The 14,721-nt window shown below is 38.4% G+C and overlaps 1 protein-coding gene across 1 annotated transcript in view; it reads right to left on the reverse strand.

The window, feature by feature from the left end:
• ARHGEF38 (Rho guanine nucleotide exchange factor 38) overlaps window positions 1–14,721 on the reverse strand; it is a 145,064-nt gene that overhangs the window by 91,584 nt on the left and 38,759 nt on the right. The window contains exon 2 of the mRNA XM_052641982.1: window positions 9,083–9,270. Within this exon, the coding sequence (XP_052497942.1) occupies window positions 9,083–9,270 (188 nt within the window). The remainder of the gene's footprint in view (window positions 1–9,082; window positions 9,271–14,721) is intronic.

Genomic DNA, 14,721 nt, shown 5'->3' on the forward strand with positions numbered 1-14,721 from the left:
ATGTTTATGGACTGGAAGACTTGACATTCTCAAGATGTCATTTCCTCCCAACTTGATCTATAGATTCAATGAAATCCTAATCAAAATTCCAACAGTTCTGTGGATATTTAAACTAACTTCAAAGTTTATATAGTTTATATGAAGAGACAAAAGACCCAGAATAGCCAACACGAGATTAAAAGAGAACAAAGTTGGAATACTGACACCATCTGACTTCAAGACTTAGCATTAACCTACAGTAAATCAAGATAGTATGGTATTGGTAAAAGAACAGACAAATAGATTAATAGAAGAGTCCAGAAGTGGAGTCACACAAAGATAGTTAACTTATCTTGGACAATGGAATAAAGGAAATACAATGGAGCAAAGATGGTCTTCTCAACAAGTGGTGCTGAAACAACTGGACATCCATGTGTAAAGAAAGGAATCTAGACACAGAGTTTACCCTCTTCACAAATTTAACTTAAAATGGATCACAGAACTAAAAGTAAAATGCAAAACTAAGAAAAACACCTCACGTAGAAAAAACTAGATGACTTTGAGTATAGCAATGACTTTTTAGGTACATCAACAAAGGCGTGATCCATGAAAGAAATAGTTGATAAGTTGGACTATATTAAAATTAAAAAGCCATGAAAGAGCAGGAGAATGAGAAGACAAGCCATAGACTAGGAAAAATATTCTCACAAACTGTTAAAACTCAGTAACAGAAAAACAAACAACCCATTTAAAAAAATGAGCCAAAATATTAATGGACACCTCACCAAAGAAGATCTCTGGATAACAAATAAGCATATGAAAAAATGCTTCACGTCATTTGTTACTGGGGAAATGCAAGTTAAAGCAATGAGACACCATTAGAATGGCCAAAATCCAGAATACCAATAATACTAAATGCTTGTGTGAATATGATGCAACAGCAACTCTCAATCATTGCTGGCAGAAATGCAAAATAGTACATTCACCTTGGGAGACAATTTGGTGGTTTCTTACAAAACTCAACATATTGTTACCATATGATCGCAAAATCATGTGTCTTGGTTTTCATCCAAGTGGACTCAAAACTCATCCACACAAAACTGCACAATGTTGTTGTAGCAGCTTTATGCATAATTGTCAAAGCTTGGAAGCAACTATGATGCCCTTCGGTAGGTGAATGTATAAACAAACTGTGGGGCCTCCAAACAATGGAATACTGTTCAGTCCTAAAAGAAAATGAGCTATCAAGCCATGAAAAGGTGAGAAGGAATCCTAAATACATATTACTAAGTGAAAGAAGTCAATCTGAAAAGACTGCATACTGTGTGATTGCAACTGTGGGACATTCTGGGAAGAAGAGAGGATTTTTAGGGCAGTAAAGTGCTCTCCACAATACCACAATGACATGTCATTGCACATTTGTAAAATTCCATGTGTGTGCACATGTGCTAAGTAGCTTCAGTTGTGTCAGAATCTGCAACACTGTGGACCATAGCCGGTCAGGCTCCTCTGTCGACGGGACAATACTGAAAGTGAGCCATCCTGTGAACTATGGACTTTGGGTGGTAACGATCTATCAGTGTGCTAATAGTCATCAGTTGTAACAAAGCTAACACTGGTGTCAGAGCAACAAAACTAACACTCTAGTGGCGGATATTGATGATGGGGAAAATTATATGTGGTGTCAGGCCAGTACAGGAAATCTTCCCTCAGCTTTGCTTTGAACCAAAAGTGCTCAAAAAAAAAAAAAAAAAAAAAGTTTTTTAAAAAAGAGTAGCTGGATAATATAAAAAAAAACAGGAGGGGAAAAAATCGCGTGGTTGCCTGTTCAAAATGAATGACTTATTTTTGGGAACAGTTAAAGTCTTTTAGTGGACGTGACAGCTAGAGAGGACAATTTTGACAAGAGTCCTTCTATGACATTTCAAAATTCACGACAAAAAAATTTGCTCACCTATGATTTCCTCTATTTGTTATGTAGGCAAAGTTTTAACAAATAGCTTTGCAAAGTCTAATTTATCTACCTATCGATCAATAAGGGCTTCCCTGGTGGCTATATATCAATCTATAAATGAAATATATAAATAAGATATATATATAAATGATATATATATCGATCTATAAGTGATAACTGGGTATATTTTAATAATTATTAGATAAAATATTTCTGTCTTGGTTCTTTTATCTTGTTTTTCAGTGAATTATCATGATCATAATTCTGTTCTTTGTTCAGTGAGATTGGTAAAATTTTATTACATGTTACTGTCTAAAATCCACTGAAGGAGAAGTGGGTATGTAAGAGCTGGGCTGGGTGGGGATTAGGGAGGAGGTTCAGATAGAACTAAGGTAATCTCAGGGCTTCCTTCGTGGCTCAGATGGTAAAGAATCTGCCCGCAATGCAGGAGACCTGGGTTCGATACCTGGAGAAGAAAATAGCTACCCACTCCAGCACTCTTATCTGGAGAATTCCATAGAGCAGCCTGGCAGGCTGCAGTCCATGGGGTCACAAAGGTCAGACATGACTGAGTGAAGAGTATGGTGGTGGTTTTGGAAGGGGAATCTCAGAGAATGCATCCAAGGAGCAAAACTAAAATTGAGAGACAGGCAGGCTGTCCAGCTGGTTTGCTACACAGCCTCTGTGCTCTGTATAACTCCTGGGAGCACCTTTTATCTAAGGAGCCATCCAAGGGCTGCATATTGAGGTAGAACCCAGCTTTGAGAGGTCAAGGAAGACACCAGTTATGTCAAACCAGAAACCTCAGATGAGAGGGCAAACTTGAGAAGTTCCCAGAACATGTGCTGAAGCTGCAGTCCCTTTCGTGTAGAACAGCAATGGACTCATTCTGTGAGGAGGGAGTCCTTACAAATATGGCCACTTGGGACTTCCCTGGAGGTCCAGTGGTTAAGACTCCGTGGTTCCACTCCAAAGATCGGTTTGATCCCTAGTTGAGGAACTAGCATCCCACACGCCGCGTAGCATGGCCAAAATAAATAGATACTTTAAAAAAATTACAGCAAACTCCAAAGGAAAATAAAAATCATTCATCAAACTAGAATGTAGTAAGTACAACTTAAAATGCGCAGGACAGCAGCTGAGCCATGACCATCTTTTTGCAGTGTGCATGCTTAGTCACTCAGTCACGTCCGACTCTTTGCGACCCTACGGAGCCTGCCGCTCTCCTCTGTTCACGGGATTCTCCAGGCAAGAATACTGGAGTGGGTTGCCATGCCCACCTCTGGGGGATCTTCCTGACCCAGGGACAGAATGCACGTCTCTTAGACCTCCTGCATTGGCATGCAGGTTCTTTACCACTAGCGCCACCTGGGAGGCCCACAGACAGATTTCCATGGCATTGCCATATTTGAAAAGTATTTTTATTACCATCATGCATTTACATCCTTCTCCTCCCTGGCTCCTTTCAGAGATGATTTGATCTACTCTGTGTTCTCTCCTTATGCATAAGCTTCTCTATCAGAATTGATGCCATAGTTTAAGCTATAACAGCTTCACTCAGGTGGAGGACAGGAGCAGGAAACTGAATTCCCTGGGCCCCATGGTCCCTTCCCTCTCTTGCACTTTGAAAACAAAGGGCAAATTAAGGATTTGTCTTAATTCCTTGTCTTTTGCGCTCTCCTATTCCAGGCCTTCCCTTGCCCACTGTGGACCCTGAAGGGGAGGGTTTGGATAGGATGTCAGTACAGTGTGTCACAGGCCACATATGCCACACAGCACAATGGCCATCGCAACATCTAGACTTGCATGACAATACTGGTAGGCACCACTTTCCACTTGACGGCTCTCCATCCAGAGAGAGCTTGATATTGTTCTCAAATGCATGCTCCTTCAATAAAGAAAATAAAATATTTCTCCATTTAAATTAGTACTTGTTATTTCTGGTTTAAAATAAAACATGTAAATAAACTCTTCAGGGGGAAAAGTTTCCATAAGGGTGTATATATTGGAGAATCCCAGGGATGGGGGAGCCTGGTGGGCTGCCGTCTATGGGGTCACATAGAGTTGGACATGACTGAAGTGACTTAGCAATAGCAATATATATATATGGTATGATTACAGTATCATGAAATATTTGGGTATGTTCATATATGTCTAGACAATAAACCAAAATATTTGTAGTGCTTATTTTTAAGTGGTAAAGCTATATGTGTTTATTTTCTTCTATATCTTTTTTCAAATGAAAATTATTTTACAAAATTGCTGCCATAAAGAGTATCCCAATTCTAACAGGAAATCGCAACTGAGCTCTTATCACTACAAAATGATTTGTCCTTTTTTCATAAAATACAAAAAGTCAAGTATAACTTCACACAATTAGAGCAGATATGAACAAATCCAAAATAAATACACATAACTTTCTTGTTACATAAATGGAAACAGACTAAATGTGTATTCAAATATATACACATAAATAGGATATCCTTGGAAGGGTAAAAAGAAGCTGCTAATGATGTTTGCCTCTAGAAAATGAAACTGAATAGCTGTAAGATGGTATTGTGTCTTTGAGATCTTTGGTATTTTTGTATCATGTGAATTTCACAAATTTAAAAAAAAAAAAGGAAAAACATGTATTTAAATTTATCTGACTATTCTTTTCAATCACTTCTTGGTCCTTTCCTTACACATAAAACTGTTTTCCATTGTTGGGTTATTCCAGACAGTCATCTGTACCCTGATTCATTCAGGTAAGTTCACTCAGACAAGCACAGGGCTTTTCTCAGTTTTCAACCTCCTTCTTCCAATTTTCACTCTTATAAATGGACTTGCTTCTTCTGGGGCTGAAAAGGCATGAATCAGCTGCATAGAGAGAAGACATGGAGGGAGTCCAACGTGGTGAAGAGTCTTCTCAGCAAGAGGAAAGACATCCATCAGATGACTTCCCAAAGTCCTTTCCAGCCTAACCTGTACATGTGAAATATTTATTTATGTTGCCTCTGGTTTAGCTAAGCATGGTTTGCAGATCATTTCCAGAGTGACATGAAAACTATGTATTAATTTCTAAATTTTGACACTCACTAATGACAGGTGGCCTATGTGCAAAGCCATGGTATGGAAACAGGACACATAGAGTGAATGTCCAAGGAAAAGGCAGTGAAGTTAATGAATTAGTGTTGTAAATGAACTACCTCAGCATGCATATAGATTTAGAATGATTTAGATTTAGATTCAGAATCCTCTGACTCCTCTCAATTCCTGAACCTGTGTTTTACTTAACCAAAGCTTAAAAGCATAATGAAGTGGGGAAAAGGTGGATCTGACATGAGAATTCTGAGAAACCTCCAACTGATTGCTATTATAACATTAGTGGAAAGGACATAGACTACTGGACTGAAGCTAATTCCACAAAGTGCAAGGCAGAGAGCACTGAAAGATAACTAAACATTGGGAAGTGCCGGATGTGAAAAATCAACAAGCTATAAACAATCCAAATAGAATGACAAAGGAAATATTAGTTAGAATTATGAGAATGGTAACTCAAAGTATTAAGAGTCAAAATTAAACAAGCCAAGTAAATAAACATGTTACATAACAGAAACATTTTATTTTACGTGGTCTGAAGCACCAAGTCTTAGCCTTGCTCCTAAGAGTTACATAGGAAGCAAAAAACATAAGACAACAGAAGTGAAAAAGCAAGAACAAATTAACGAGCATACCCAGGTGTACAGCTCAGCAAAGGCATGTATACTGGTGGCACCAGTATAATTCACCAATGTAGCTGATGGTTTAAAAGTGAAGACATTCTAAATAAATGTCTTATTCCATTTGATTCAAAAAAAGATTATTAATTCAAAGGAAGGCATTTTCTTGTATATGTAGTCTTTTTGGGGGGGTATTGATCATTAACTTATCAAGGGACAGAGCTTTGGTAAATTGTATTTATTTTAACACATGTTTCAGTCACACATGCTTTTATACATATTAAATACTTCAGAGTCAACTTTAAAAAGAGAAAGAAGTAAAGACAGAGAATATAGACGATTCTTTTAGGATCAAGAGAGAATTTTTGGCCGTAGTTTTTAAGATAGCCGATGATGGTGAGAAAAACCCATCCAATAGGCAGAGTAAAACCAATTACACAGGACATAAAAAGGACACTGGCAGGACCAAAATTCAGGAGTAAGCTTGAGAGGATGAAATCCTGTGTAGTAGAGAGGTTCTCCTTAATTAGAAGCAGGATCCACCAGCCAGGTTATATGAGTGTAGATGCAGGTAGGTTTAGACTTGTTGAAGAGTGTGTGCACCTTCTTATTGTGCCTATTTTCTCCATGAAATGATGGAAGAGGATGCTAACTGAGAGAAGAAAAAAGTGTTTGAGGTGTGAGGAGCAAGAAGAAGATATGAAAGAGTTCTTTCAGAGACATTACGGTGGCCCCACTTGAAGAAAATGGTTATGAATTTTTAAAGAGATTGGTTCAGCTGCATGCGGTAAAGGTAGAAAGTATACAGACAATTGAACTTCATTAAAGGCAGCTGTTTTTCAGGCAAGTAAATGAAAGAGAGCAAGGAAAGGGAACTGAATTCATCTGCAAGGAGTGATTTTACAATGAAGGAGCCATGGAAATTAGACCAGGTGTGGGCTTGATGAACACGTGAATAGGCAGTGGTGAGCTCAGTAGCTGGCCCTGGCAGCACTGCTGGAGAAATTGCTCTAGAAATTGCTGGAAACAAGACCAGTGGGAGTGAGCTGAAAGAGAGGACAGGAGGGTAAGAGAAAGGTAAGCTTGGAAACCTGATTCAGAAGGCGTGAAGTTACTGGTAGTGATGGCTGTAGGCTGTGCCCCTGGAGAGAGCGGCTGAGATGGGGCTGAGGAAATCTCATTGAATATAATGAACAAGTCAAAGACCTGAGTGAGAGGCTGTGCCTGAATGTTGAAATTACTGAAAATGGATGGCAAAATTAGGTACAGAGAGAAATTATGGAGACAGTGTGTTAGGTATAAAATTTTCTGAACAATAGGAGTAAGGACTGGACCATAAGGGAGGGTGGATATTTGATAGAGTCTGAGGCCACCTGCATTTAAAAATAAATATTTGAATAAATATGTAAATAAACATTGTATTAACAACCAAGACTATCTGCCAGAATAGAGGCTGCATCAATGCAGCTAGCTTAAATTCAGTGAAAAACCACACCCAAAATACTTCACTATATTTAGCAATGAATCGAGAGCAGCTTTTTATCACGATTGTAAATGTTATTCTTGCTCTTACAGAATTACTAAGAAATTTCCAGATTCATAAAATTGTCTTCTAATATGAGAACGGAAGAGGATTGAATCAGAATACCAATGAAGTGTTTGGAACAGGACCTGACGAATAGCAAGTACCTAATAAAAAGTCATGAAGGAGGAAGATGAAAGATGACTCCTGATCAAGGGAAAATGTTTTGCCTATTTGGCCTCTTTGCTTTATACATTGGCTTAAATTTTAAAAAAAAATAAACTTTTACATCAAAGGTCACCTTGATCTACACTGGTTTTCCCTGATTTTTGGACCAGATACTTAACCTGTCATTTCTGAGAAGAGTCTTTTGCTAAGAAATGTAAACTATTAGGGAAGAGATTTAATAACTGATGTTAGAACAACTGACTTACCATGTTTTTATAATCGTGGGGTACATGTTAAGATGCCAAACCCAGAATCCACAAAGTTGGATATATCCGGCCACTTAAATATGGCAAAAACAAATGAATAAGCCTTAAAGAAGGTTTTGACTTTTTAACCTTAGTCAATGTTAGAAGGCAAAAGACAAACTGAGAAAATCAGCTGCCACATATAGATAAAAGGAGGTTTTATAAAACAATAAGAAAAAGAAAAGCCATAATTTTTTTCAAAAGGGCAAAAGATATGGATATGAATAAGGATTAAAAAGAAGCAGCTCATGAATATATACTTGTCAGAAGAAACCAAAGGTACCTGGTCTTCACTGTTGTTTATAAACCAATAATGCTCAGCTGTAAAGATAACACAGCAGCATACCAGCTCAAGCAACGTATGTGGCAATGAAAATTAGAACACTGTCACCTTTTTGGCTTTAAGTTGGCAATTTTTATCAAAATCCTAAGTATGCATATCTTTTGACCTAGCAATTCCACTCCTAAGAATTTATTCCAAGCAGATAAGGTGACAATACCCAAAATATGTGTGTTTCAGCATCAGTAATGGTAGAAAAACATTGAGAAGTGTTAGTGGTCATGAAAATAGATCCAACAGACTGCTGAGTGTAACAAGTATATTACAAAATAGCATGTGTGGTTCTGATTACATTTATCTATAAAATATATGTGTGTGTTTTGATATGCAAGTGTCCAAACTGATGTCTGAAAGGATGTTTCCAACCATGTAAATAGTGATTATCATTGAGTCATGGAATTCCTGATCATTTTTACATTCTGGTTTATGTTTTTTGTAAATTGTTTGAATTGCATGTGAGGACCACGTACCACCCTAGTGATTTTACATATATGTAAAAGAAAATTCTTGTACCTTTATTCTAATTCCCTGAAAAGTTCTTGAATAAAGAGGAGGAGAAACATTAACTTATAAACACCTCTAGTTTTGTCTTAGGCTAGTTCTACCTAAGAGAAAATTGTTACCTTACCTTCAGGTTCATTTCTATGCTTCATTTTACTTAGCTAATAGGCATAATTCAATTGAGCTCTCAACATAGGGGAGAAAAAACCCACATAGTTTTCTCTTCTGAAAACTTGACCATCTTTAGATCAAATTAAGTGCTTTGTTCTTAAACTGCTTAAAAACTCAACCACTCAGAGTTTGCTGGCAGTTCCATGGGAATTCAAGAAAGAACACATCGAAATTTCAAAGTGGCAAAAACTGTGAATTTCCATTTCCCCATATCTTAGAATACAGTTTCCCTGATGCTGGGTGTCCCTGTGCTGACAGAAGTCTGAGTCTGGTGATGACTTCTGCTGTCTTGAACCCAGGGCTTCAGGGGAAGGGCCCATTGCTCCTGCCATCGCAGCGGTAGAGGATAAGGATCATTGGATACACTTGGATTCTGTGATTTCCCGGTTCTGGTGATTCTATTTAGGATGGGGCTGGAGGGACCCTCAAAGTTGCATTTACCTGTTTATTTCTCAAGGGCTGAACCACTTCTCGAACGCACAGTTCTAGGTCATTGAGATAGTCCTTTTCTGTCTGTATCAGCTCCTTGATGATTTTCGCACGCTTTGCCATCATTCTCCGAATCTGATGCTCATCCTCCTGAGTTAGGGTCTCAGCCGTGGAACACCCAGCCTGTGGTGTCATCTTTTCTGTTAAATGAAAATGCGTATTAATACACCTGAGACATTCTGTTAGGATTTCTTGTTCCTTTGTTACAAACATCCATCACCGCAGAATTATTGATAGCAAGAAAGAAGGCTTAGGTGTCTTCACCTGTGTTCTTGGGAAGTGATGTGTGGATGTTCTCCTTCAGGCTGGAATGCTGTGAAACTGAGCAGGAGTGGGGTTTAAGAATGAATATTTCTAACAAGTCAGTTAAAAAATACTTGACATGTCTTGTCTTTAACATACCCCATTGCTATTATAGTAGGTTATAAACCTGATCTTCAGCTAGAGGTAAAAATGTATAAAATCATACTATGGAACTTCTCGACACATTGGCTCTTAAATCAAGGGAAGATTTTTTAAATTTGTAAATGGAATACTTTCCAATTTTGTATCTATTAAAAATAATTGTCCCTCATTCTCAGTAGGTGGTATGCAAATCTCTATAATATGGAAAACAATTACATGTGATTGAGATTTGTCTTTCAGTTCACAATCAGAATCCATGAGGAGTGAGGCAGTGGTAGATTAAATAAATTTCAACCAAGATTTCTTATGCCTCATCTTCAATACTATGCAAATCTTGTTATTGCAAAATTTTTGAACTGCCAAATGGAAATATTTGTTAAAAAAAAATCACAGTGCTCAGAAGATGTTGAAATAAGTGGGAAGCCTCACATGTATCCAGGGCTTTATAGAAGGTATAACGTGAGCAAGCTAAATATCTTCAAGGATGAGTTTCCCACAGTGACGTAAAATTTTGCAAGCCACAAACTAGGTCACAGATGGAATCAAAGTAGTGATAGATAGTGGGGCAGCAAGTATGTGTGTCTGTAAATGAATTCACTTCCGACTTGAAGTCATTACAAACTTAATTTTCATCATAGTCTCTGTAGTTGCAGAAGTAACTTTATTTCCTTTAAAACCAATATGATTCTAGTAACTGATAAGTAAGACATCTTTAGGGCTTTGCAGGTGGCATTAGTGGTAAAGAACCTGCCTCCCAGTGCAGGAAACTTAAAGAGATACGGGTTTGATCCTTGGGTGGGGAAGATTCCCTGGAGGAGGGCGTGGCAACCCACTCCGGTGTTCTTTGCCTGGAGAACCCCATGGACAGAGGAGCCGAGTGGGCTATGGTCCATAGAGTTGCAGGATCTTCTCTTGGCTGACTCCAGAAAGAGCCAAGAAAACCGAAGAAATATAATAGCAGAGCTAATGATTCCACGTGAAGAGAGACTGCCCAAGACTGTGAAGAGACACAAGAAGTGTCGAGCACTCCTCTCTCTCTTGCTCAGTAATTTCAGGAGTCCAGGCAGAGGCTGGAATGATGCTGTGAGGGTAATTCCATCATTATTTGAAAGGTGTACTGGTTTGGTTTTTGGACAATCCTGACTTGAAGGTGAATATGCTTCTGGGTCATTTGCCTGGAAACTATTCTTCCTTCATCAGGAAAGAAGGATTTGACAAATACCATCTAAGAGCACATGGTTTTACAAAGCTTGGGCCGTTCAGTGCTAGAGAAATAATCTCCATCAGTTATCGAAGGAGACAATCATGGAAAGAGCTTTCATATCTTGAAGCAAATGTTGAGAATTTGGGGGTGCTTGATAATTTATAGTACTCTTATTGGGAGGTATAAAACCTTGTCTTTCAGCACCCCAGATTTGAAGGAGAAGTTATAGTGAGATGTCAGTAATGTGAACTATATTGGATATAAAAGAGGAGGGCAGGTCAGGAGGTGAGGAGATATGTAGTGAGCAGATTGTATTTATAAACTGACCTTGTGACCTTTGTGAGCTTCCTTTTGACTGCTCCTTTTAAAAGCTGAGGGGTTTGGAGTCAAAGAGCAAAGGGGAATAATGGGGGTTGAAATAATCTGTCGGTTTTGGGGGGCTAGCAAAGAGAAGGGAGTCTTTTCTAATTTTTGGCCAAGAAATATTCTAAAAATACATTGTCAGGTTCTTGTTAGTTCTCAATTCTGGAACTCAATTACTTCATGAATTTAATTTACTTTACCAATTTCTCCAGTTGCTGCACTTTAAATGTACAATCCTAGATTTATTAATTAAAATTATATGTTCTAATCCTGCACAGTATCTTGTTCAAAACCAAGTTAGGAGGTCACAGTGGTGGAAATAGTGTTAGTCAAGATATTTAACTTCAGAAACTTTTCTGTTCAGGTATAAAAACCTTCTTAGAGAATTCAGAGTGGCGTGATCTTGTGAGGTATCTTGTTTGCTCTTTTGACTCAAGTTTATTGTGGGAACAAAGACTTACATCATTTTCCCATCTAGTCTCTAAACACATTCTACATCTGCATTTCTTAAACCAACAAACTCTTCATGATACACTGTGAGCACAAGCTTTGTTGTTATAAGGTCCTTCTTGACCTTTAAAACTTTTATCTTTTAATTACACACTGTTTTTACATATACTGTGTTTTTATATAAAACTATTTGTAACACATGAATACAACCAACATAGATTACCAAGTCAGCAGTCAGCTATAATAATCTTTTATTTCTAGATAAAGCCACAGAAGCGCTGAATATTTAGGAAAGAAGGAAAAATAAAACTTCCAAAATGACTATTTTCCAGGAGCTAGCATAAACTAAAAGATTGTGCCAAAACTAAAGGGAAATGGAAGCTAAAAGAACATTTAGATAGTCTTGAAACTTAAGTGGCGGTCCAGTGGTTAGGACTTTTACCTTCCAGCACAGGGATTACAGGTTCAATCTCTGCTTAGGGAGTTGGGATCCTGCATGTTTCATGATGAAAGACCAAAACATAAAATAATAGAAGCAATATTGTAGCAAATTCAATAAAGACTTTAAAGATGGCGAACAGCAAAAAACAAAACAAAAAACCCCATTAGTTTGTTTTAACCAGAATACTGCTACCATGCATGGAAACTGTAACATGTAACTGATCCTCAACTCCAGCCTCTTTCTTTCACCCTCAAGTTTTATTTTTCCAGAAGTGATGATGAATTTTCACTATTCTAGCCACAAATTTCATGAGGAACATATGTGGAAATTCTTGGCCAAGGAAGTTTATGTAAAAGGATTTTGCAGCAGTTTGGGGAAAGGATAATCAGACTTAAGATCAGCTTTGCCACTAAGAAAACTTGGTGGATAAAAAAAATAGTTATCCTTACAGAGCCTCAGTTTCTTCATCTGTAAACTAGGAACGAAAACCATCACATTAAATGAGCAATGGTATATGGATGTTCCATAGGGTCTTTGCTGCTGCTGCTGCTAAGTCGCTTCAGTCATGTCCGACTCTGCAACCCCATAGGTGGCAGCCCACCGGGCTCCCCTGTCCCTGGGATTCTCCAGGCAAGAACACTGGAGTGGGTTGCCATTTCCTTCTCCAATGCATGAAAGTGAAAAGAGAAAGTGAAGTCACTCAGTCGTGTCCAACCCTCAGTGACCCCATGGACTGCAGTCTTCCAGGCTCCTCCGTCCATGGGATTTTCCAGGCAAGAGCACTGGAGCAGGGTGCCATTGCTTAAAACCATATAAATGTTAGTTATTTCCAGACACGGGAATAATAGGCTTCCTTTTTCTCTACTCTTGACCTTTTCCACCACCTAGGGCAGATAATGCTCTTATTATTTTATAGTTATCAACTTGTCAAGAAAAATGTATGACTTGAAGTGGGTGGACAGCTATGTTCAGATGGGAGAGAAGGAGAAATAGGGGCATGGCTTTCGGAGGAAATTGAGACTAGAGCTGACGTTTGGAATCCTGGGTAGCTTTCCTAGGCTAGCTGTATGCATGGGGAGAACCCTCATTTTTTTGAGGGATGAAAAATCCCCCAAAGGTTGCTTGTGTGGGGCGTGGTTGAGGAGGTTGATGACAGTCTTCACTGATGGCCCATGTTTTGCTTAGAGTTTGTGTGTGCTCTTTCTGCTTTGCTATTGTTGCTGTTGCTATTGCTGCTGCTGCTCTTATTGGGGTGATTTGAAGGAGAGGTAATTAGTTTTTTCAAGCTATAAAATTATATTTTTGAGGTTAAGTGCCTAGAACTTTGTGTCCTGGGTTCAAATTCCACCTCTAACATTAGATCTGTGACCTTGAACAAGTTATTTAACTCTCTGTGCACCAGTCTCCTCATCTGTAAGTTAAGTGATTGTGAAGATGAAATGAGTTAATGTTTGTTAAATACAATAGTGTCTTTAAGAATAGTAGATACTCTGTTAATTGCCTCTATTATTATTAGAGGCAATTCCTGTTTATTAGCTATAATATAGTTTTCCCTGTATTTTTAGCTGTATTCTAATTTAGTGTGTAACCTTCTCAAAATATCTTCATGCACATGTAAACGTACATACAGAAGTTATAATAGATATTTTTGGTGAGCATATTATATGTGTATATATATGTATATATACATGTACATACATATATCTTTATTCTTTACAATAACAGTATGATCATCAGACACTGCCATTTATTTGCCTGAGCAATATTTATTCTCCCATTAAAAAAAAAATAAATTGAACTCTGCTAACACCCTGCTGTCCTTCTGAATGGAGAGACTTCTGGCCTTTGGAAAGTATCTCTGGCCATTAGCGGTCCTGACTTACCTCTTAATTATTAATATACTTTCTCCTGGTTTCTATAATCTGGATTTTTGCTCACTAGAATAGGCAGAAAATGGTCTTTCAAGGATGTCCACATCCTAGTCCTCAGAACTTGTGAGTATGTTACCTCACCAGGCAAAGGAGGCTTTGCTGATGTGACTGAGGTTACAGACTCTGAGATGGAGAAGTTATCCTGGATTTATCCTGGCGGACCCAATCTAATCACATTCGAAGAAGAAGAGAGCAGAGGATAGGTGAAGACTGTGAGGGACTTAACTCACTATTGCTGGTTTTTGAAGAGAGAGGAAGAGGGCCTAAGGGTCAAGGAATGTGAGTGGCCTTCAGAAGGTGAGAACAGGCTGGCAGGAAATAGGTACTGACAACCTAAAGAGGGAGGAATGGCTTTCCCTCTCAAACCTCCAGAAAGGAGCATGGCTCTATTCACACCTTGCTTTCAGCTGCAAGACTAGTAAGCGGAGACTCTGGACTTCTAACCTGCAGAAGCTGAGACAATACGTTTGTGTTAGTTTAAACTACTATATTTGTGGTGATTTGTTACAGAGGGGATAGGAAACCAGAATCCCTAAATAATCTGACCCCTGAGAGATCAGTCTGTGTTTAGACTGCCCTTTGAAGAACATTGAACTACACGTTGGAAGATTCCTTCCAATTTTCCATGTGTATCACTGAATCTTCCTGAGCTACTTGTCCAAGATTGCCTGCATCACAGTAGCTTGAGCTTTGATAATGAAATAGACATGAGATTGTCAGTTAGATGTTTTCTGTCAATACAGTTTTTCATTTTTGTTCAGTGTCTTGGTTTCCAATATAGGCCATAGAAACCACC

Source organism: Budorcas taxicolor, chromosome 6 (assembly GCF_023091745.1).
Source record: "Budorcas taxicolor isolate Tak-1 chromosome 6, Takin1.1, whole genome shotgun sequence".
Lineage (NCBI taxonomy): Eukaryota > Metazoa > Chordata > Mammalia > Artiodactyla > Bovidae > Budorcas > Budorcas taxicolor.